The 24997-nt window shown below is 46.8% G+C and overlaps 1 protein-coding gene across 1 annotated transcript; it reads left to right on the plus strand.

Moving 5' to 3' along the window:
* Positions 1 to 444: 444 nt before the first annotated feature.
* susd5 (sushi domain containing 5) lies at positions 445 to 24772 on the plus strand (the record flags this gene model as incomplete). The annotated part of the gene is made up of 5 exons (XM_079523005.1): positions 445 to 535; positions 3484 to 3661; positions 13032 to 13141; positions 21040 to 21228; positions 22869 to 24772. 5 exons carry the CDS (start codon positions 445 to 447, stop codon positions 24770 to 24772), a joined length of 2472 nt encoding a protein of 823 aa, XP_079379131.1.
* Between the last annotated feature and the right edge of the window lie 225 nt (positions 24773 to 24997).

Raw genomic sequence — 24997 nt, forward strand, 5'->3', positions numbered from 1 at the left:
CAGTATGCATGGCCATTGGGCGCTGCTGCGTTGCGCATACCGTAGGTATCCCAGCATGAGTGCCTGCTCCAGCCTCCTCCAGATTCTGAGCCGTGACGTATTTACTGACGGGGACACGCGAGTTTTCACGCCGGTGCTCCATCTGCTCGCCAAGGCACTATTTGGGGAGATAAACCGCGCCTCGCTCCCAGCCATAGCTTGCATGCACTGAACTGTTTTTTCCGATTTCACTTCTCATGTCAACAAGCTCACCTCCGCTCCATCCTCTCAGTCCGACCTCTGCCACCGCGGGAGAAATAACGGGAGTGCCTTCTTTTTTTCCCTCCACCATATCTCCAATCTCCACCCCTGCAATATCAACACCTGAGTGAAAACACAGTTTCAGAGCATTTCTTTTTCAAGGGACGTTTTCACGCTGAACCCCGCGGACGGAGCGCGCATAAAATGTTGGAACGTTACAGAAGAAAAGTTGTTTTATCATCCCTGTTTGGATGCTTGGCGTGTCTCGCCGTGGCCTCGGTCGTTACCGCAGACGGTAAGTTTTGATTTACCATGAAGTTAGGATTTGGACTGACTGCACTGTAAAGTGTTGGGCCTGAATACTGTAGTCTATAGCTTTAGTTCTGAGTGCATATAGCCTACACATGGAACCAAGTGGACCAATTTGGTTCCATGATAACACAGAATTAAATGAATGGTTCTATTCTTCTATGATAACACAAACTGTCAGCCAGAGGCAGAGCACGATGCATGACCATGATGATGATGATGATGAACGGGTTGTATACATGCAGGCAATGGGCTGTAGTCATGAGATACAGTATAGGCTATGTTATCACATTTACACACTGTTGTAATGGATCAGTGAGACACAGCCATCTCTATATATTTATAAACATTGTGAAATAAAATAGCTTGTATTAAATTACTGATAGATTTATTCTGACATGCCTTCTCAGGTTGCATTGCATTCTGATGTGGGACACTGTACATGTATGCAGGTTACAGCAGAGCACACATAACTTTTAACTAATCTCTATATTTGCAGTCAAAAGAAAGATGTTTTGTGTGGGCATGTGTGAGGGCATTTCCACTTATTTTTGTTTTCAAAGAAGATTTTGCTGAAACCATTCAAAATCAATTTAATTAATTATTATATTAAAAGGTATAGGAGCAGTTCTGGCTCACTGACTTTCATATAGGCAAATCATTAAAGGCCATGTTTGTGAAGCTGAAATATGTGTATTTCCCCTATTTTTCTTCTAATGCCCAGATAGTCTTTGATGCTTGCAAAATTAATGTCCCCTTTGTCAAGAAAAATACAAAAATCAATCACAGTGCAGAGTCATCTTGTGAAAGGCTATACGGCCACACCTGACTTTGTGTGGCCTTCTCTTTGCAACTAATGGTTTTCAATGGAAACGGAGCGTGCGTGTTCACACAGAAAGCCGCACAATGGCAACAAATCCATATGTTCCCATTGAAAACCATTGCAAAAAGACGGCCTTGTAGGCCTATATAGGTTGAATCATGTGTGACCGTCCGTACCCTAAACTCGATTGGTTTTCTTTCTCTCTGCTCCAGCTTTTTAAGAGGAGATAATGTTGATCTAGAGCAGGCGTTTTCAACAGGTGGTCCGTGGAGGTATTGCCTGTGGTCCCTGACCAATGACCATGCATTTAGTAATGTATAGGATTTGTTGATTTTTTATTATTTTTTAAATGTTATTTCCACTAGTTGAGAAACCGTGAACTGAATGACCTGGTGACCTATGATGACCGACCGTCCATGTAGTCGTTTACTGACAAGTTGGAGGTCATGGAATTCAACAGAAAAAGCTGGGAGTACGTTACAATCTCCAGAGGGGGAAGTGCACTGGATTGTCTGGTTGAGTCATTATGATTAGGAAATGATTAGTAGTCAATGGACCCCCTTTTCTTGAAGAACTTTAAGAAATGTGAAGGTGGTTCCTATATTTCTGAGTATATTTTTGAGTATTTCCACGTTACACCATCCTGGTATAACACGTGGGATTCGAACCATGGCGGTCTTTGTGGCATTCCGGTCAGAGAGGTTCTGAGCCACAGATCCACAGAGCTAAACTGACCCCCCTCTGACCCCATTCCCCACCACTTGATCATGGCACTGCAATGTTACGCCTGGGTTTCGAACCCTGGTCCCCCGCACATACAGGAAGGGACGTTAAAGACAAATATCTTAACCCTATACCCTCTTGGCCCGGGGGACATATATAGGCTTTGCTCTTCAGGCAGTGGCTCAGGGGTAGAGTGACCAGATAGGAACCAGTGGCTCAGGGGTAGAGTGACCAGATAGGAACCAGTGGCTCAGGGGTAGAGTGACCAGATAGGAACCAGTGGCTCAGGGGTAGAGTGACCAGATAGGAACCAGTGGCTCAGGGGTAGAGTGACCAGATATATAGGAACCCGCAAGGTTCCCCAGAGTTAGTGTCGAAGTGTCCTTGAGCAAGACACTGAACCCCTAATTGCTCCCGTAGGCAGGTTGGTGCTTTTATGGTTTCCTCCAGCATTGGTGTGTGAATGTGTGTGTGTGAATGGGGTGAATGTAATGTAATCTATGTAAAGTGCCTTGGTGCATTTACCAGGCAGTATTATGCGTGTCTTAAGTACCAGGTCTTATGACTTAACTTAAGACCTGGAGGCGTGGTCAATGCTGTTTGGCCACTCAGAATAGCCAAATGGCATTGATCACGCCTCCAGGTCTTAAGTTAAGTAATAAGACCTGGTACTTAAGACATGCATAATACTGCCCTCAGAGGCTCTGATCCGCTCTGCTATGCCATGTTGATGGAGAATGATTCGGGTGCTTTTGGAATCACGTCACGTCTGACACGGGGCAAGGGGGGGTGGGGCCGCTGGGCGGGTGGCATCCTCTCACGGGGCAAGGGGGGTGGGGCCGCTGGGCGGGTGGCATCCTCTCACGGGGCAGGGGGGGGGTGGGGCCGCTGGGCGGGTGGCATCCTCTCTGCTCCACTGATCTCATTCCCCCCAGATTCGTCACAAACGGGGGGGTGAATTAGTTCTACTGTTATGCCACCAAAATGTGGAATGCCCTCCCTGTACCAACAGCCATCTAAAAGTGGGACTCCCTCCTTCAAAACTGCCTTAAAAGAGCACATTTTGGCAATCTTCTAGCTTGTCAAAATGAATTATCCCTCAAAGTTTTTCTGTGTATACTACTGTATATACTTCTACTGCTCCTATAGTATATTGATGATTTCTTGTATGTCTTTATGTCTTTGATGAATTGAATACACAGGACCACAATGAAAACAAGTCCTCAGAGCTTTTTGTGTTATCCTCTTAGCATCATTGTAGCATCATTGTATAACTGTATACCTCTGTACTTTTTGCAAACTGTTGGTAATAAGGTTTTCAATCAATCAATCAATCAATCAATCAATCAATCAATCAATCAATCAATTAATCAATCACTGTTCCACAGGTCGGGTGTTCCTGCTGGACCTGAGGAACTCCTCTGATGGGCGGGGCGTCGGGGAGGCGGAGCTGGCCTGTGGCATGCAGCGAGCCCGCCTGGCGTCGGCCGAGGAGCTCCGCCACGCCGTGGACGAGTGCTCCTTCGCCGTGTGCACGCGTGGCTGGCTGTACGGCGGCACCGTGGGGTAAGTGTGTGTGTGTGTGTGTGTGTGTGTGTGTGTGTGTGTGTGTGTGTGTGTGTGTGTGTGTGTGTGTGTGTGTGTGTGTGTGTGGTCATTAATTGCTTGGGACATGTGGATAAGAAGGGGAGGTCAAGAGGTGTCAAAGACTGGCTTTGGGTGTTTGCTTTTTTGAGGCGAAGCAGGCAGGCTAAAAGATGTACTAAAAAGAGACCGCGTGAGGAAGGGGAATGAGAGTGAGATGTGTGAATACCATGAGAGAGAGAGAGAGAGAGAGAGAGAGAGAGAGAGAGAGAGGAAGAGATGAGGGGAGAGTTAGGCGTCTGAGCAGCAAGGGGAAGAGAGAGAGGAAGGGGGAGCGGGAGTGGAGTGGAGGAGAGAAAGCCTCCTCTGTTCCTCTCCGCTCCAGAGGAGGAGGAGGAGGAGGAGGAGGAGGGGGGAATTCTGAGCAGGGGTGTCATGTCCACAACTGCCTCCATTTACACCTCTCATCTCCACGGTAACATGACACACAGCTCCCATCACCCAGAGAGACAGAGAGAGAGAGAGAGAGAGAGAGAGAGAGAGAGTATGGCTCATAGGAGCAAGACAGATTCTGTTTTTTACAATCTTGGCATTAATTACAGAGGCACTTTGTGTGGACCAATAAACAAAGTATTTCGCTGCATGTCTCCTCGCAAATATACGAGCGACGTGCAAAGGTATGTATGTAGCACCGAGCTTGTAGATCGTCCAGAGCAGACCTAGTATATAAAGATCTGGGGGACATAATTAAATACATCGGGTGGAGGGTTACGGTGAAATTCAGATGGTTCAGCAGCTTTTCTTTGAATTCTTGGCCAGGGTCCAACGTGGGATTGTATAGACGGAGATTGTAACAGGTCGAATTCTGGATGTACAGCATGGATGTACTTCAGCTGGACGCCCTGGGACTCGAAACCTTTGTAGAGAGAAAGTGACAGGGGTCATCAATATGCACAGACACGGACAAAATGTGTCCGTGGCAAGACCTGGCCTCGGCCTGGCCTGTTCTTATTTTGAGCATAAGACCAAGTTCAGTCACAGACCTGATCATATAAGGCCCATTTGTATGTCCATGGCAAACATAGGATTTTAACACCACAAGCCAGCATGGCGATGACCCCTGAACCACTGGGGAGGCAAGGAAGGACTTTAGTGTAAAGCTACAAAGTCTGCCTAACAATTAAGCTAATTGCAGTGTAGCTGCAATTAAGATGCAGGCACTGTGAAATCCTGGGTGGTTGTTTAACTTTGAAAGTGTAAAATGATGTACCTGTACCTTTCTATAACTTTGAGTTAAATTAAACCAAACATTTCACAGTGTAAGCAGAAATAGAGTATTGAAGGTCAGTTGCTTGCTGAGAGGAAGTTCTTATTCTTGGAGTATAATGTTGAGAAAGTGATGCCCCAACGGATGCTGTGTTTTGATACACCAGGGGGGGCTTCCATGGGGTCGTCCCCGGGTTACAAAAACCCAAAAAGTGAGGAGCAAAATGGCGGCTGCCCTAAAATGGCTAAAGATGCACGTCTGGCTGCACAGGAAGACGTGACACATTTTTTTGTTCTCTCTCTCTCCCTCCCTGCATTGGTCGGTGGACATCAGCTTTCACACCCACATACCATGTTTCACAGTCTATCATCCATCTCTATCTCTGTGTACGTCTGAAAACCTCACCCTCTCTCCCCCCGCGTGAACTCTCCTGCCTGCCTGCCGTTACACAGCAGAGTGGAGGTTCTCAGCGAGCCATGTAGGCCAGAGGTGTTCCCCTCCATTTGTCCCAGACCTCAGGACCTCACGCACGCCACCCCGGCGTCCCCATCCATCGTCACCGCTTTGTGGCCTCCCACTCACCCTCTACATCATCCTCTCAAACAGACCGACCTGGAGGTTCTTCTTGATCCTCCTTCAGCAACGCCAAGATGGAACACCTCTGATAAGGTGATAACAGCTGATTGTATCTTGACTCCCCTCCCTTCCAGAGGGTCTGCGGTTGAGGTGGGGCCGATCCAGGGCCCCGCGGGCGGCGGGCTGGCTGGCTGTCAGATCTCCTATAGGTCCAGGGATGATGTCCCATACGGTCCTGTGACTGTGCGTTGAGTTATCTCACGTCCCCGCCCAAATGTAATGCACAGGCTGGGAGGTTCGCGTGTCGTCCCCACTCACCTCACCCCTGCACCCCCCCCCCCCCCCCCCCTTCTGCAATCACTAGCAGATGTAGATGGATAAATGCAGGACCAACCCATGCATGCAGACGTCAGTCACACGCTATAGATTTCACATTGTGTCGAACTGAGTTACAATGCAACGTATCTATAGCTGAATCGTGATTTCAGTCTGAGGGTGCAAAAATGGACCCTCACAAATTACTTGTAACAATTACAAAATGTACTGTGATGCCCAACATGACCCACCTGTTCACCGAAAAATAAAAAATAAAAACAAAGTAAAAAAAAAAAATGAAAAAAGGACCCTCACAGCCCGGGTCCAACTTTGCACTTTCTCAGAGTTAAGCGTGTGAAACATATACCCTAAAAATATCAGCTCTACAAACCCCAAATATGTCTATTAGATGTACAACAAGTCTAAGTGGGTTCATCCTATAAGGACTTTGCAGTATAGTCAGGAATCGAGTTGCATTACTATTGTCTTGTAACAGTTCCAGGGCCTAATCTCTTCTCCGGATATGCAACATCGCTGCGTGTCAGGAGACGCGTGTGTGCCGTGCGTGCACACTGCACACAACGCACACACACACAGACACACAACACACACCGCGCGTGGTTTATCATCAACAGACAGGTGTCAGAAATGCCAGGATGTGGTGTTGGAGACCTCTATCTACCTACCCCCCCCCCCCCCCCCCCCCCCCTACACGCACGCACGCACGCACGCATGCATGCACGCACGCAAACACACACATCCCACTAAAACCCCTCCTGCCGCCCCTCCCTAACGCTCCATTCTTTCCACAGTCCATGTCTCACCGAAATCAGGAATGGCGTCATCCGGCAAACACAATAAATCTCACAGTCCGATAGGGAGACGGATGGGGAGTCTGAGGGATGCGGTTGTTGCAGCGGCATGTCCCGGTACCCAAAACGTCACACGTCGGTGACATCATGTTCTGACAAATGTGTATTTTGTGTTCATGAGACGCAAATTAAATGCCCCACCTGTTCACTCTCCTGTGGGGAAAGAGTTTCTGCTATGTAGCTCAAATGGGAATGGGAATAGTTCAGAACATACACTGCATGTGTGGACACACACACATACACACACCCAAAGACATTTCAAAAAGTATTTATTTAAAGGAAGAAGTCTCGAACAAAGCCAACTAGGATCGTGACAAAATCATGACAACAAACACAATATTTTGGGCCAAACAAATAATTACAAAGAAGATAAACAACAAAAAAGTATTGTAACCTGCCCTTTTTCTTTCTAATGATTTATTTATTGTCATGATTTTGTCATGATTTGTCACGATCCGAGTTGGCGTTGTTCGAGACTTTAAAGGTCTTTAAATACATACTTTTTGAAACGTCTATATGTATAAAATGAATGGGGAATTATTTCCTGGGCCTGTCGTCGTCATGAAAGGGGGCGGGACTGTGACATTCTATAGGGCGTCTTCACACAAGTCCAGGGGTGCCTCAGAATACTTTGATAATATTTGGAATTTATCAATGTCACTTCAGTTTGAACACAACATATCTATCTATCTATACTTAAACTGTACTTGAGAGTGAAGTGCGTTCTTTTTCAGCCTACAGTACACCAAGTATCTTCACCAAAAATAGCAGATCTACAAGCTAACAATAATGCGTCACGTTGTGAGCTTGTAGATCGGTGAATGTTCTCCCCAGAATAGGAATGCTGGGATTTAAGTGCAACGGGAAGTATACATTGATTTGAGCCAAAAATGTTTGAGAACCACTGGTGTATAGATGCAAGACGTATAGGGGATCTCTGCAAAGACTGACTGATTCTCTCCAAAACCTGTACTTGATCTCCTTTTTCTTTCTCTCTGTCTCATCTGTCTTGCTGTGTTCGGGCCTCCGCTCACCCAGGACGGACCGGAACACAACAGAACATAATAGGACATGAGAGGCACAGAGATCAGAACAGCAACAGGACTAGAATCTAACTGATTGTGGGGTGTCGGGTTTCCTCCGGTTTAGCGCCGCGACCCTGATCCTCCCTGTTGCTCGGCGCTCATCTGGGTTTCATAAAGCCTTTGCGCGCTGGGCTCACAGGGGCCTCGCTGCCTGGAGCCTATACACTGGGATAGCGGAGTTGTAGGATGATGATGATGATGATGATGATGATGATGTGAACGGATACTCCCTCATTGTGGAGTCAAGTTCAGGTCATTGTTCTTCCACAGATACATTACATCCACCCCTTGAGTTGAACCTTTTGTCTGTGCTGTGCTTGGTCGGTTGACTGCACAGTCAAGTCAAATTAGATAATACTGATTCATTAAACAGAGATGTCGATGAGAAATAAGAAAGGAAAATAATATCTCCACATAGTTTTTAGGTGTATAATAAAAGGGGGGGCCCTCGTACACAATTGTTTTTTATTATGATTGTGAAACAAAATTATTGTTTTTAATTACCTCTGAAGCCGACGCCGGTGATTATCTATTTGCTTCTGTTGTTGTAATATAAAGGTAATTTTCCCTTAAGAGACACTTGGAGGCAGCCATTGTATTACGAATTACGATGCTGCCGCCTTATAGACCTTATGGAGTGGAGTATGATATGTTGTGGCCCGAATGTTGTCTATACCTCAGTGAGCGCACAAATGCATCCCCAACATAATATGCTTTGAAAAATGTGTTGGCAGTAATGTTGACTATCTCCGAAGGCCGAAGACCGAAGCCGAGACTATGTTATCACTCTTGTGACTGTCCATCTGTCCTTGTGTGTGTCCAGCTGTCCGTCCGTCTGTGAACAGCTAATCTCTGGCAGTGGCACCGTTGGACCGATCGGCGTGAAATGGTGCACGCACATTCCCTGGAGGCCAGAGTACAAAATCATGACCACACTTCATGAATGCCCGATTGCTGGGAAACTTTGCCATGACCAAATGTTTGCGAGCACCAGCTAGGGCGGCAACCCAGCCTTTTCTAGCTATGTGTTAAGCTGTAGTCAATGGGCTAAACTTGTACTTATGCATTAAGCTGTAGGCTAGTCAATGGGCTAAACTTGCCAGACCTCATCTGTCTTTAAGGTTTGCACGCACGCACGCACGCACATGCACCTGCCTTCTTCCAAGCTGTCAGTCATGTGTCTTGCTACCTCGGTAACCAAACACAATATTATGGGAAGGGTGTTGTCCTTAGGAAACCAATTTTACCTTCAATTACACTTGCCATACACACACGTGAACGTGACGCGCACACACACACGCACACGCACACACACACACACACACACACACACACACACACACACACACACACACACACACACACACACACACACACACACACACACACACACACACACACACACACACACACAACTCTCTCGTTTGTCTTTGATCTGTTCCTGTAAGAGCTATGTCATGAAAAGTGTCAGGGGTTTGAGAAATGTCTAGGAATTCAGCTGAAGAGTACACTCACACTGCCTTACTGGGGGTCACTCACACATGACACGCACGTTGCTTTTGCTTATGGGGAAATCACATGAACCCTTTACCCTAACCTTATGAAAGTGCAGTAACATCTAAATTATGCCAAATGTTGTCCCCAATTAGACATGCATCCCTAATGAATGTGTAGAGGTCTCATGCACGCACATGCACGCACGCACACATGCACACATGCAAACACAAACACTGTCTTTTGGTCCTTTGTCTCTCTTGGGTTTTCCTGCTGATTTCCTGCAGTATAACTGCCTATTTCCACTCACTCTCTCTCTCTCTCTCTCTCTCTCTCTCTCTCTCTCTCTTTCCCAGACTTGTCCTTATAAGCTGAGGTTAGCCTGGCATAGACCTGTCATGTGAGTCACCAAGTTAACACGAGCATTGTGAGCTTGTAGATCTGCTATTTCCAGTGCAAGTATAAATTCAGGCATCGCTCCAACACCAACCAACACTATAACCTCTAATTGCCTAATATTGATCCTAAAATCCAACCTCAATCTTCTCAAATTGTTGGCCAAACTCTACGATAATTTATTGGCCGCACAATGTGTATTTATCGAAATATTTATCGAAAAATGTATATATTATTTGGCCACGCAGGTACGCACGCACACAGACCTGGATAGATACTCTTTATGGTTAAAAATTGATATCGTGTCTGTCGTTCTGGAAAGCTCATTTGTCCCAAACTGTCAAAAAAGGAGGAAAAAATACCAGATCTACAACCTTACAGTAAAGGCCTTTCGAGCTTGTGGATCTGCTACTTTTGATGCTTTTGTGTGACACTGGGCATTCATTTACGAGAGGTTTCCGCCCTTCTTCCTGTGGTACTGCGTAGCGCTGGCAGCCTGCTTGCTGCTCCCTGTGAGAACATGTTTTCCTTGGTTTCAAAAGGGTTTTCAGCCATTCTTATCTGTTGCTGTTGGAAGGAGTTCGGTTGACACAGGGTTGCTTTTGGATGATCTATGGTCTAATGATGCCGTAACAATTAGATAGCACAACCCACATGCTGCTGTTATTCATCTACAATCTACAACATGACTGTATAGGAAGTGATGATTTATGGTCATACCAATATATACACTGTACATCGCCCTAATGTTATGTTATGGTTATGATATCATATAGGCTATATATACTGAATGAAGTCTCTGGTGCTGGGAGCCTGGTGCAACGCACTGGTCCTGGACTTGTTGAGAGCAGGAGTGGACCTGGTGAGACGCCATGTGCCAGATTGGTCTATACCTCCCTCTCAGTCCCGGCAGAGTAGTTCCGGAGCCGCGGATTGTGTGGCCCTTGTCTTTCCCTATAGTGGGTCTGATCGAGGGTAGCTACTGGGACGTAATTCACCCCGGTTGGGTCACCTGAGTGAGACCCGAAACCCTGATGACCTTGGGATACATCACTGAGGATACGTCCCAGGTGCATCCATGTGATGTAATTTTGTTCTCATATATAGTACATATTGTAATGTCATGAGAGGTCTAGACTCAGCAAGACAGTGTGAGGCAGTGCAGAACAAACACAAAATCCAGGTTTCCAATCAAATAAGGTTTACTTCTCTCACAGGTAATCAACTAAGGACATGGGAAATTTCTTAAAATTAAGAGACAGTCTTGTCCACTTTGAGGTCCAAACTTGCATTGGGTCCAGCTCCTTCTAGCCATTCCCAGCTCTGCACTCAATCAGGGGTTGTGGTTCAGATGACTCCATTGGTTGGTGTTGTTGCCATAGTATCTAGGCCTATAGGCGCGCTGACTCCCGATAGCATGGCGTGCTTCCTTGGGGCATGACGCGCGCACGTTTCTGCCCTGTGATGATGTCACGCTGCAATAATATTTGAATAAGCCACATTTCTGGAGAGAGCTCTGTGTGTGTGTGTGTGTGTGTGTGTGTGTGTGTGTGTGTGTGTGTGTGTGTGTGTGTGTGTGTGTGTGTGTGTGTGTGTGCATGCCTTTGTATGCAGCACATGCTGTGCATACATACATTATCCAGAGCCACCCCTCAAATGTGTGACGTTATTCAGCAGAAATGCGTTGTCACGCACATGGCTTACATCAGTGCACTAACACTTGTACAGTATGGGAGTTGTACATATAGCGTGTGTGTGTGTGTGTGTGTGTGTGTGTGTGTGTGTGTGTGTGTGTGTGTGTGTGTGTGTGTGTGTGTGTGTGTGTGTGTGGTGTCTGCTATATAATTGGCAGCCGTCATATATGGCGGAGACGTACTTATACTCATAGAGTATATACTGAGTGCAGAGTGACATGCCTATTGTACCTTGAAAACACATGCCATGATTTTGTAACTCTAATGCACCTATAATATTTGTGTCCTTGTATGCATCTCCTTGTGTGTGTGTGTGTGTGTGTGTGTGTGTGTGTGTGTGTGTGTGTGTGTGTGTGTGTGTGTGTGTGTGTGTGTGTGTGTGTGTGTGTGTGTGTGTGTGTCAGGGGAAGTCAAAGACCCCCACTGTGACAGACACTGTAGTAATAAAATGCATAGAGACAAACTGTAGCCTCCTACCCTAAATAATGGCTCTGATCAACCAGGATGGCCCCAGGTGGCTTCCTGAGTGATAAAGGATGTTCAAACAGACCCTAAAGATAATATCAGATCAAAGATCACTTTGGTAACTTGGCTCTCCCCAATACTTATCAAGTCAAGGAGTAAAACCTACAATTTGGAATGGCTGTCTTTCAGCCCGAGATTGGCTTCCTGCCTGTGGAACAATTGATATGCAAATAGACTTCAGTTTAAGGCACTTTGGTGAGACACTACATGGTTAGTCACAATTATGACTAACCATGTAGTTATGAATATGCGATATGATTCATAATTCACCACACGTGCTTGCGTGCGTGCGTACTGTGTACTTTAGGGCCAAATGTCCGACATATACAGTATAGTACAGTTTAGGATTTAGGGCTTAATTGATGTTAGAGTTATGTCTGATTTGTAGCTATAGGTGTGTGCCGGCGGTGTCGTTCACAGAAAATAACCGATCAACAAGCTCACAATGCTTTCTGCTGAGATGCGCTGTGTGCACAAATATAGTAATACCAGTGTGTGTGTGTGTGTGTGTGTGTGTGTGTGTGTGTGTGTGTGTGTGTGTGTGTGTGTGTGTGTGTGTGTGTGTGTGTGTGTGTGTGTCGTTTACCCCAGTAAAAAATGTGAGTTAATTTTGTGAACACGTGTGCGTGTGCATTCTATAGCAGTTCAGTTCAGCAGGTTCTGACCACCTCAGAGAGAGCCTGCACTCTATCCTTCCTCTCTAGGGAGGAGTTAACCCTGCAGTGCTATTATATTAGTCAGACAGTAACATTAACCCTGACAGTTATACGTACTGTAAGTGAACACTCTCTGGATTGAACTGTGCGGTGGTTACATCATGTTTGTGTGTGTGTGTGTGTGTGTGTGTGTGTGTGTGTGTGTGTGTGTGTGTGTGTGTGTGTGTGTGTGTGTGTGTGTGTGTGTGTGTGTGCGCGTGCGCACGCGTGTGTTTTGTTAACATACGTTTTGATTTTGTATATGTATAGTTGTATATTCATAAGCCTTTCACAGGCTCTATAACGTAGATGTTGTAACACGTGACTCTATCTCTCTATTTCTTTCTGTCTCTCTATCTCTCTCTATCTCTCTGTCTCTCTTTCTTTCTGTCTCTATCTCTGTCTTTCTCTCCATCTCTCTTTCTCTCTCCAGGACCACAGTGTGTAATAAAGTGGGCGGAGCTTTGAAAGCGGTGGGTGTGAGAACAGACAACGTGACGGAGGATGTCGCTCACCTGGACGCTTTCTGCATCAAGGACACAGGTCAGCGCACGTACACATACATGCATGTGCACACACACACACACACACACACACACACACACACACACACACAGACAGACAGACAGACAGACAGACAGACAGACAGACAGACAGACAGACAGACAGACAGACAGACAGACAGACAGACAGACAGACAGACAGACAGACAGACAGACACCTGGATGCACAGTTATATGCTATACAATAATGCCATAATAATGCCAAAAGGATAACACAAAAAGCTCAGAGGGCTTGTTTCCATTGTGGTCCCATGTGTTTTCAATTCATCAAGGCATAAAATACTAAATCATCAATACCAGGCAACACAAATCACACTTTTTCTTTTTTGTAATCATTATTAATATTGTTTTCAGCACACACACACATCAATATATATATATATTGTCTGGCAGACTTTGTTGTTCAAACAACTTTGTTGTTCAAACAAATCTATTTCCAATCTGGATGGGACTAAAACAATGTGATTTTGTCATTTCACTGTCATCTGGGGACCCTGACGACCCACAGGTTGAGAATGATTGAGTTATCCCACGCTTCAGGAAAAAGAAAAAAAAGAATTGGAAGAAAGAAATATACTGTTTATTTAAAATCCAAAGTTGTTGTAATAATAAAGTTGTCAATCAGACAAATTCCAGAATTACACAATTACTCACGGACTTCACCGTACGAGGGAATAACAATAAAACATTGTCTTTGGCTGTTCTACTCTCTGTAAGAATTAAAACATATTCTTCCGACTTCTGACATGTCCTAGTTTTCAGTATAGGCTCCCAGCATGTGCAGTAGACCGATAAGATCGGCTTGATAAGTATAACCTACTGGGAATTATCGGTTGATTTTCACTCAAACGTTTTATCAATGCCAATCGCAGCCAGTATAGGCTCCCAGACTACATTCAGTAGGTCGATAAGATCGGCTTGATAAGTAACCTACTAGGAATTATCGGTTGATTTTCACTTTCACAAAGGCGTGGCTCTCACTAGTATTGCATGTACGGAATTGCCAATCCGTACTATTTCACCGTGTTTGGGTGAGATCGGGTTTGACATCATTTACGATTCTGTATTGGGTTACAACTCAGACAGGGCTGAGTCGGCTTTACCGAACTTCGCAACGTTCGACACAGCAACTCACGGTGTCTCTCGTGGTTCAAGTTCGGTAGAGACGACGCCCCTTCGTCACGGTCTATGGGGAGGATTTCAGTGTAATATGTACGGAATTGCCAATCTGTGTCATTTCACCGTGTTTGGGTGAGACCAGCCTGGTTTTTATCAGTGCCATTGAAGGAGAGTTACGAGATCTCCGTTCACTTCATGGGGCCAGTCCAATGGCGGCTCTTCTACATACATATAGGACTTCTATTGGCGAAGAGCATAGCAAAATGTGGAAGTCCTGGACCGGAAGTTGCCAGAATGCACTGGACTCAGGCAACAGCCCAGCTTTAATGATCTTAAATCCCTTTATTTTAGATCGTTTTTTAGTAATAGTACAACATAAACATTACAGAGACTTTAATTGTTACTGTACAATACTTTAAAACAGTTGTCATGTTGCACACATGCCTACAATTGCTAGGCCTTTACTGATTCAGAGATATCCATATATGGAGTTTTACAATAGCATGATGTCAGCACTGGATGTCTCTGCCAGCTCCATATATAGAGCTCTAGATCAACTATGCTCAAATATGGAGTTTGTGATGTCAGACTTAGATTATAGATAGGTTGGTTAGATGAGAGATTTTTAGAGATAGAGTGCAGTCATTGAGGGGGGAAGAAAACAGCCCGGTCACGTGGTTCATGTACTCGTTTGTCACTCGCGTGAGCCCATAGACTCCAATGCATTCCGTAAAATTCCGGGTCAGGCCTGTGTCACTCTTCACCAATAGAAGTCTACAGTATATGTAGAAGAGCCGCCATTGGACTGCATGGCCCCATGAAGTGAACAGAGTTGTCGTAACTCTCTCATCTAAATGGCGCTGGGTTAGATATGTCGGATATCTCCATATTTGGAGTAGGCCTACCAATATTCAGAAGATAACTATGGCGACGTATCAAATGACCAATTTGGCCAGGGAAAGAGAAGTCTAGGATTCTCTGCTGGGACCATCTAAAGACCATGCATGTTTTAGAGCATGATTTGGCGTACTGATTCAGTCTCTTCTCACACAGTTTACAGAGGAGACAATTGTGTATCTTTGGCTGTTCTTTTTTTAATGTTTTTTTGTGGCTTTCGCCTTTTATTTTATTTGTATCTTGCACTTTGTATCTATATTTTTATTGATAGATACAAAGTGGGCTGACAGGAAATGGGGAGAGAGATGGGGGGATGACATGCAGTAAAGGCCGTCGGGATCGGGAGTCGAACCCGCGGCACACTGCCCCAGACTGGATTACCAGCCAAGGTGCCTGGACCGCTGAGCCACGGCCCAGGATCCTTGGCCGTTCTAACCGATAGAAAGTCTTGTTTTTCTCCAGTGTGGAGACACTGGTGTGACCTCATACGATCTGACCGATTGAAGCTCTTGTCACAGTGTTTACATTTGAAGGGTTTTTCTCCAGTGTGGACGAGATGGTGTCTCGCCAGAGAAGCAACCGCACTGAAACCCTTGTCACAGCGGTTGCAATGGAAGGTTTTCTTCTCTTCAGTGTGGACAAGATGGTGTCTCTTCAGTTTAGCTAGCGCACTGAAGCCCTTGCCACAGTGTTTGCAGTGGAAGAGCTTCTCTCCGGTGTGAGTGTGCCACTGGTGCTTCTTCACATCACGTATGTAATGAAAGCTCTTTCCACACGGTTCACAGAGGAACGTCTTGTCCTCTGTGTGGATCTGTTGGTGTTTCTTCAGGTTGTGCTTCAGAGTGAATCTCCTGTGACACTGTTTACAGTGAAACGGCTTGACTCCGGTGTGGTGGACGACCGATTGAACGTCTTGTTTTTCCCCGGTGGGAATCTTCCCGTGGCTCTTCGTATTACACAAGTCATTGAAGCTCTTGTCAAAAGAAAAGTGCTGCTTCATCATCATATCCTTGAGAGGTGGCGTCTTGGAGAAGAGGAGCAGTAGTAAATAGTTAGTGCTTGCATGTGAAATTAAGTTGTGACGGTCGGCCTTTATATACTGCTTGTCTGGACGCTCGTGACATCTTACTTATGTCACGATGAGTCAGAGATATCCATATATGGAGTTTTACAATAGCATGATGTCAGCACTGGATGTCTCTGCCGGCTCCATATATGGAGCTCTAGATCAACAATTACATGCCCAAATATGGAGTTTGTGATGTCAGACTTAGATAGGTTGATTAGATATGTCGATATGCCCGAATTTGGAGAATCCTTATCCGAGCCCCATTGACTGCCATTTATATCTATAAATGCATAACATCTCTCTGTCTGTCTGTCTGTCTGTCTGTCTGTCTGTCTGTCTGTCTGTGTGTGTGTACGGCTATATTGCATGTAACTCAAGAACCGTTCGCCCCACCGCATCAAATTCGACACACACGTTCCACACCCCCACAGGGAGTGCAGTGCCCGGTGGCGAATCGGTCGACGCCACGGTTGTCTAGAACCGCCACAAAAGGCCTCTGCCCGGGCTCTGCGCAGGGCCCCTGTCCAGGCTCCATATATGGAGCTGACCTGACATCACAACACTCCATATTTGGGCATGCTGGCCTGTTCTGACATCACAACAATCCATAGTTCTGACATCACAACACTCCATATTTGGGCATGCTGGCCTGTTCTGACATCACAACACTACATAGTTCTGACATCACAACACTCCATATTTGGGCATGCCTGACAGAACTCTATAGGAATAAAGGGACACAGAGAGACCGATACAGAAATCTCCATATATGGGCATAAAAGGGACACAGACCTCCATAATAAAGGGACACAGAGAGACAGATACAGAAATCACCAATGGTATTGACATGGGTACAACGGGTATCGCATAGCCGGGTGGGGCATGCATCTCCAACTTCCATCGTTACAAGAACTCCATATATGGGCATAAAAGGGACACATACATTAATAACTGGGTGGGGCATTCATTTCCAACTTGCATCGTTCCAAGTAGGCCAGTGCCCAACGGGCACCACTCTAGTTATAAAAAATCACACCCGTGTGAACTGAGTGGTGCAACTGTTCACACACTACGTCACACACTAACCATAGCAACCATGCTCATCTGTACGTGGCCCCATGTACAGGTACACACATACATAGATACATAGATACAGACAAAGCTGGTTATTGGAGTGGTTTGCACCACCAAAAAAAGAAGTGAGTGAGTGAAATATAGAGGAAAAGTGAGAGAAGTTCAGTCACCCGCAAGAGACTGGGAGTAGAGCCACTGCTTGTACACTGTACACAGTATGTGGAGAACAGTAAATGTGGTTCAGGCATCTATAGTGCTTCTGGTGTCTCTTCACATTACTTGAGAAATGAAAAGCCTTCTTCTCATATTATATTACATATATATAACTGTTGTCACGCTGGTGACAATGAAATTCTTCTCTCCGGTATATGACCGGCGTGCACCACAGGTGCTTCTTCATATTACGTAGGTCGTAGAAACCCTTTCCACACAGTTAACAGAGGAGAGCTTTTTCCCCCGCTGTTGATCTGTTGGCGTTTCTTGTGGCGGACGACCGATTGAACGTCTTGTTTTTCTCTTTACATAAGTCATAAAAACGCTTGTCAAAAGAGAAGTACTGTTTTTCTCCGTTTTTTCTCCCAAAATGTTGTTGTCATGATTTGTCACAACTCGAGTTGGCTTTGTCCGCGGTGTAAACGTCTTTAAATAAATACTTTTTGAAAAATGAACAGGGAATTCACTTCTGGGTCTCACGTCGTCATGAAAGGGGGCGGGACTGCAACGCTCTAACCTAATTCTAATTCATAACTTAGTTGAGATTCCTTCTTGTGAATAATAACTAGGCCGGGCACCGGTGTGTGTGTGTGTGTGTGTGTGTGTGTGTGTACATGCGTTGCGTGCATGTGCATGTGCGCACGCTCGTGCATGCGTGCGTGCGTGTGTGTATGTGTGTGTGCCTGTGTGTTTGGGTGTGAGTTATTTACCAGGGTGTGAAAGAGGCTTTTTCTTCTCTCCTTGCATCTTTAGCTTGATTTATACTTTGTCGTATGACTGTGTCGCTGGCTGAAAATAGCCAATCCACAAAATGTAGAACTTTTTCTCCCAATCTCAGTCAGGATTGGCCTTCTTTTTAGACGCGTGAAAAAGGGGGTTCCTTAAAGGGGGGGCTTTAACAATCTTTTCTCCATAAAAAGAGGACTTTTAGAAATGATAAAAAAAATTCCATAATGATTGACTAGTGGTGTATATGTCTATGTATAAATTGTTACATTTTTGGCTGAGGAGCTCTGAGATTTGGAAGCATTCATATTTTGTCAAAAGGGGGCATTACAAATCTGACCGTTAGAAAAAGTCATGTTTGTTTCACATGAAAAAACATGATCTTCAATGTCCCAGCATGCAACAGTAGTGTGTGTGTGCGTGCAGGCATAAGTGCGTGCATGTGTGTGTGTGTGTGTGTGTGTGTGTATCAGTCTGTGAATCACTCATGCCATTATTAATCTTGGCTGCGTGTTGTGATTTAACATCCTCCATATACATCAGATCTGTAGCACACTGGACTCCAAGGTGTACATCAGCTCACACCATCCAGTTGGCTTGTCGATCTAAGAGGGGGAAGGGGACAGGGGTTGCTCTTGAATGCGTTTCTGGATGCCACCCAGGTCCCTCCTCATAAACAGGAGAGCTACTGTGTGTGTGTGTGTGTGTGTGTGTGTGTGTGTGTGTGTGTGTGTGTGTGTGTGTGTGAATGAAGTTGAACCCTTTGCTATGGTAACCATTGCCAGGTCTATACAGACCCTTAATACACACGTGATCAGTGTTAATTTAAGCTCAAATGTATATTGCTTCTCGGCTGGCCAAGGGTTGTGTTTCTGAGGGGCGCTAGCCCCTCCCATGCAAAGCTTTGTGGGTTTGGCTGAGCATGGAATGTGATGATTTGATTGGCTGAGCACGGAAAGTAATGATGTACAGTATGATGATGTATGATGATCTCCACACAAGTGTGATTTTTGGTAATAATTTGGTCATTTAGATAAAAACAAAGCACAAACAAAACATTGCTGTTTGTTCATTGGTGCTCATTGTTCAAACATGTGACCGTGTTGGATATCACATAATTCACATTCGAGGTATTCGGTTAGTATACTGCCGAGATGCAAGACCTCCATTTTTTATCTAATATTTTAGACACAGAGAAACCTGTGAATATGTTTCTTTACTGAAATGGATGCTTATTGAGCTCAGGTTCTGAATCACGAGAAATACTTCAATTACTTTTCATTGTTGCACTTGAAAGTTACTTTACACCACTGCGAACAAGAAGGCACTGGAGCAGCTCAGACGATTTAGGCCCTTATTTTATTTGTAACAGGGTGCAAGTAAAAAGCGACAACGTTTCGAAGTGTCAGTTACATCTTCGTCAGGTCATGACTACTTTACACCACTTCTTTTCACGCATCCTTAAAGCGACACTTCACCATTTTTGCAAAATAAACCTATATGTTAATGACGTTTAGAAGATTTAGAACACTTTCCTGGGGTCTTTGTGTGTGTAATATTTGGTTTTAGAGTTTAGCATTCTACCAGTACCCATGATGTCATGGACATTTGCGCTCACTTAATTCCTTCCTGGACTAAAATTCCCATAATGCTTTGGTGCACTGCTCCTCCTTGTGGATAGGGGGATAGGGCTGTTTTACTGTACCATGTAGTCTAGACTACATGGTCCTAGACTCTAGGAAGCCAGTGAGCCTTTTTGCAAAAAAGGTGAAGTGTCCCTTTCATGATTATCAGAACCGCTATCTATCATAAGTGAACAACCTGTGCTGTGTATGAAGGGTGTGTAGACCTGGCCCTCATACCTCATGTATACGTGCACAAACACACAGTAGCTCTCCTGTTTACGAGGAAGGGACCAGAGAGTTCAGTTCTCCTGGCTGGGTGGCATCCAGAAACAGGTCCAAGAACAACCTCTGTCCCCGAACCGTTCCTATCTCAGATCTACTGCACAACCTGAGCGGAGAGGTGTGAGCTAATGTCAACTTCCAATGTGTTAGGCCAGTGTAGTTCAGAACGCTTATTTGTGTGTTTTCTTCGTAAATGAATGCCCCGCTACTTGATCAGCTTCGCAGAAAAGCATCAAAAGTAGCAGATGCTTTTTAATTTGAATCCTCAACAGTTTTATGAGGTTTCCACCCGACAGAGACGATTATGCAGATGATTTTGAATGGTTAAAAAGCTGTAATTTGAATTACATGGCAAAAGCAGTGCCTACACATATTATATTTTGCATTCTCAATAAAATAATACATATGTATGTGAGATGTCAGGAGTGCGGAAGTTAAGCCTGGTAAACTCACCCATAGCTCCGTCCCCCCCCCCCCCCCCCCCCCCCGGCAGGAAGCTGCAAAATTCATGAGGCCATTCATTCATTCATTCATTCATTCATTTTCAACAGAAGGGGTATGAATGAAACTAATTATTTCCGTCGGCCAGTTCTGTTGTTTTTTACCCCAGGCTTTATATTTTTCTCGCTCGTCAGACCCATGCTTGACCTCAATAGTGTTGATGTGGACAGCACATTTTGATTTAGTTTTAGGCATATTTTAGTAATCTGAAATGTTTTAGTTTTTTGTGTCGTTTATTCGGCATAGTTTAAGTCGACCGAAAACAACACTGGACCTCAGCAAGCGTGTCAACCAACCGCTTTGTATCTTTTGTGATAGCTGCCAGTTGTGTAGCTTCAGCTCACGTGTAACTCTGCGCTTGTTGTTTGACAGACGTGCCGTGTGGTGACCCTCCGTCCTTCCCAAACACCCGGTTGCAGGGACACTCGGGCTTCCAGATGGGCGACGAGCTGCTCTACACGTGTTTACCCGGCTACCTGATGCCCAGCGGGCACAACGTCTTCAGCCTGATGTGCGACAGCTGTGGAGAGTGGTACGGCCTGGTGCAGCTCTGCATCAAAGGTACGAGGGGCATTAAAGTGTGTGTGTGTGTGTGTGTGTGTGTGTGTGTGTGTGTGTGTGTGTGTGTGTGTGTGTGTGTGTGTGTGTGTGTGTGTGTGTGTGTGTGTGTGTGTGTGTGTGTGTGTGTGTGTGTGTGTGTGTGTGTGTGTACTTGTATATTACTATGTGAGTGAGGGCCAAATCAAAGACGGTAAATTTACGAAGATAAAATCATACAAATTGTCTCCTAAGTGGGTGCCGGCTGACGGAAAATCTATTGCTGGGACAGAGAAAGGTCGATAATAAATTAGATTTTCTCCTAATTTGTCTCTCTGAAAAAAGCCATGAACATCTTGGGAATATTGTGTGGCTTGTGACAATCAGATCCAATATTCACCATGGTGCAAAAGAATGGTTGTGAGCTTGTAGATCTGACATGTTTCGGCTATTTTCGATGACAACCTAAATATCCTCACAAGTATAGTTTAGAATAGCCTACATATAGAATCGTGTGTGAGCACTTCCTTGTTGTGTGTAGTTGGGCAACTGGGCCTTGATTCCTGGCTTTTGCAAAACAGAGTCTTTAGTTGTAAACTGGTATAAAGATGGCTGCCATGGCACCTCACTGCAACATGCCATAGTGTGGCCTAGTTCATGGAGGGGGTCGGGGGGGTCATCCGTGGACACAGAATGCCAATTCTGCGTTTACGGTAAGCTAAGCTCTTGTGGAACTCAGAGTAATGTAGTAAGAGAGTGGTGACACGCTTTGATCTCGCCGCAAAGCGGGTGCCTATGGGTGATAGTTCCAAACATTGCTCCTATGGCTGGAACTATTCCATTGAGATAGAATGAGCACTTCCGCATTCCATTGTTACAATGAGAGTCAACGGGAGTGTCATTACTCTCTTTTATACTACTCTGGTGGAACTTACATCTGCTACTGTGGCAGTCAGCATATAATGAATTCACATATTTCAAGATGTGGTCATTGTCATAAAGTGGCAGTATCAACGTCTGTAACAACAGTGAAAGTGTAAAATATAGACAATTTCATTTCATTTTATCCAGGACAGGATCATTTTAAAATGTTAAGTCAAGAAAACTAAAAAACAACTAAAGGAGACAAAATGTCAACCTCTCCCCATGGCTGCTTACACTACTGATCTGTTTCCCTTATATACTCTGCTAACTCCACCCTTCCATTTCTAATCAACCAACCACATTATAATAGCAAGCAATCCACCCAAGAGGCTCCCCATGTACGTAACGTAACTAACCAGTCATCTAACAGGATTTACAGGAACCTCCTCAATCAGATCTCCACGCACCAATCATCCAACTACACAGCTAGGCTTCGACAAGCCGCTTCCTGTGCAGGCACAAACAACAAGATATTAAATTCTCAACAAGTGTGCATCGTCACGCTATGAGCTTGTAGATTTGTTATTTTTGATGCCCAACACCTTCTGTTCAGTTCAGTTTCTTTTTCAGCACTTTGGACAACAAGAGTCAAGATAGCAAAGAGCTATACGGAGCACGAGCACCACTGTGGAAGTCTGGGCGGCGCATGGTCTAGCTGAAAACACTGGCGCGCAACTACGTTTAAGTCCGGTTTAACTGACCAAATGCACTGTGTTTTTCTTCTTGGTGTGCCTCCACAGATGAGACCGAGACTCCCGTCGACTATGAGGACAAGTTCACGGACACCTACGGCGAGGAGGAGGAGGAGGAGCCAGAGGAGGCTCAGGGGGGCGAGGTGTACGAGGAGGTGCAGGAGGAGCCCAGGGCTGAGGAGCAGCAGCAGGAGGCCGTCTTCCACGTGGCAGAAGGCGGAGAGGAGCATGGCGAGGAGGAGGAGGAGGAGGAGGAGGAGGACACTGAGGGCGTGGTGGCGGAAGGAGAGGCAGTGGAGGTGGAGGAGGTGGCAGAGACCGTTCCTGCGGCGGCGACAGAACAGCCCGTCTCCCTGCTGTCCCAGAAACACCTCTTCTGGTTCCCCTCCGAAGCCTTCCAGGAGGAGGGGCATGCTGCACCCACCCAGCCGCCCGCCATACCCCCCGCCACGGCCCCCGAGGGCGAGAACCGCGTCAGGGCGTCGGGCAGCCAGTCGGATGAGAGCAAGGAGTACGACGGCGGCCAAGGAGGCCAATACCGACGACCCGCCGAGCGCGACGACCACGCCAGTCGAGAGCGAGACGACAGCGAACAAGACCGCGACAACAACGACAGCCGCCCCGACGACCTGGACGAGCATAACGACAGCCACTACGACGACCCAGCCGTCTATGGCGACGGTCTCCATGACGACCGCGCCGGCCAGGACGAACACGACGACACAAGTCGCCATGAGGACGAGCGGGACGACGACGATGATCGCGTGAAACACCACATCGTCCCGTCTCAACGCGAAGAGGAGCCGCCGCGCCGCCGCTACGAAGACAGCGACGAAGGCCACGATGACCACTACGACATGGGCGAGCACGAGGACGAGCGGCGGCGCCACCGCGAAGGTCACGATCGAGACGGAGGCCACGATGACGACCACGATGATGCCGCCGAGGACCAGAGTGAGCAGGTCTTCCACGAGCACCCTGCCGGTCAGGAGGAGAACCCAGACCACCTCGACAGCCAAGAGCATTACGACCACGACGATCACGACCATGACGACCACGGTGATCCCGATGGACACGATGATGATGTGGATCGTCATCACCACGTGGTCCTTCCTGTGGATCGTCATCACGTGGTCCTTCCAATGGCCACCGCCGAACCCCAGACTGTGACCCCTAACGCGGGAGAGACTGCGGCCACCACGGACGACACCTGGTTGGACGGTTACGCCGTCATCACAGATGAGGCCGAGAAAGGCGGCTCTACGCAGGAGGAGGAGGAGGAGGAGGGGCCGACGGCGGAGGACCAGGTGGAAGGGGGCGTGGTGGTCGCCGGGGGGACTACGGACAGCCCCAACGAGGTGGTGGAAGTGAGCCGACCCGTCCCTTACACCAGCCTCCCGGACGCTCCTGCGCTGTCCACCCTGGAACCCGTCGCAGAGCAGGGGCGAGCCGAGGAGGTGTGGCCCGGCCTCGTGCCCACCGCCGGCCCCTCCGAGACCTCCGAGCCGCCCTTGTACCCCGACACCGGCGACTACGACGCCACGTACCCCGTCGCGCCCACCCGTTCCTGGGAGGACGAGCTGACCGAGGGGCCCTTCCTGGACCCCCACGGCCCCGCCCCGACCGTGTACAACCCCGACGTCGTCACGGGACTGTGGGGAGGCAGCGGCGCCGCCGAGCACAACCTGACCGGCCTGGATGGAGAGAGGGGCGAAGTGGAGGGGGAGAGGGGGGAGAGTGGCCCCCCTCCTCCCCCCAGCGCCTCAGGGCGGGGGCCCGCGGTGGCCGCCGTCATCGTGGCGGTGTGCGCGTTGGCGTCGGCGGCCGCCGTGGGCGCCTGGTGCTACCGGCGGAGACAGCAGAAGAGCTCCGTGTACGAGATGAACGGGAAGAACAAGGGCCAGAGTCACAGCAGACATGCCCAACAGATTGAGATGCAGCAGAAGGTCTAAGACGGACGAGAGAGCCTGAGAGAGAGAGAGAGAGAGAGAGAGAGAGAGAGCGAGAGAGAGGGGACAATGCAGGGCTGCAGAGACACTGGGGTTTACCAGGATGGAGATGGGATGAGACGAGTTTGAAATAACTTTGAATGAATGGGGTTATAGCGAAGCACCTCATCATCTCATCTCGGACACTTTATACGGATCTGAAGACTTTGGATAGGTATAAACAGACGT

The sequence above is a fragment of the Electrona antarctica genome (assembly GCF_951216825.1).
Source record: "Electrona antarctica genome assembly, chromosome: 15".
NCBI classification, from domain to species: Eukaryota; Metazoa; Chordata; class Actinopteri; order Myctophiformes; family Myctophidae; genus Electrona; species Electrona antarctica.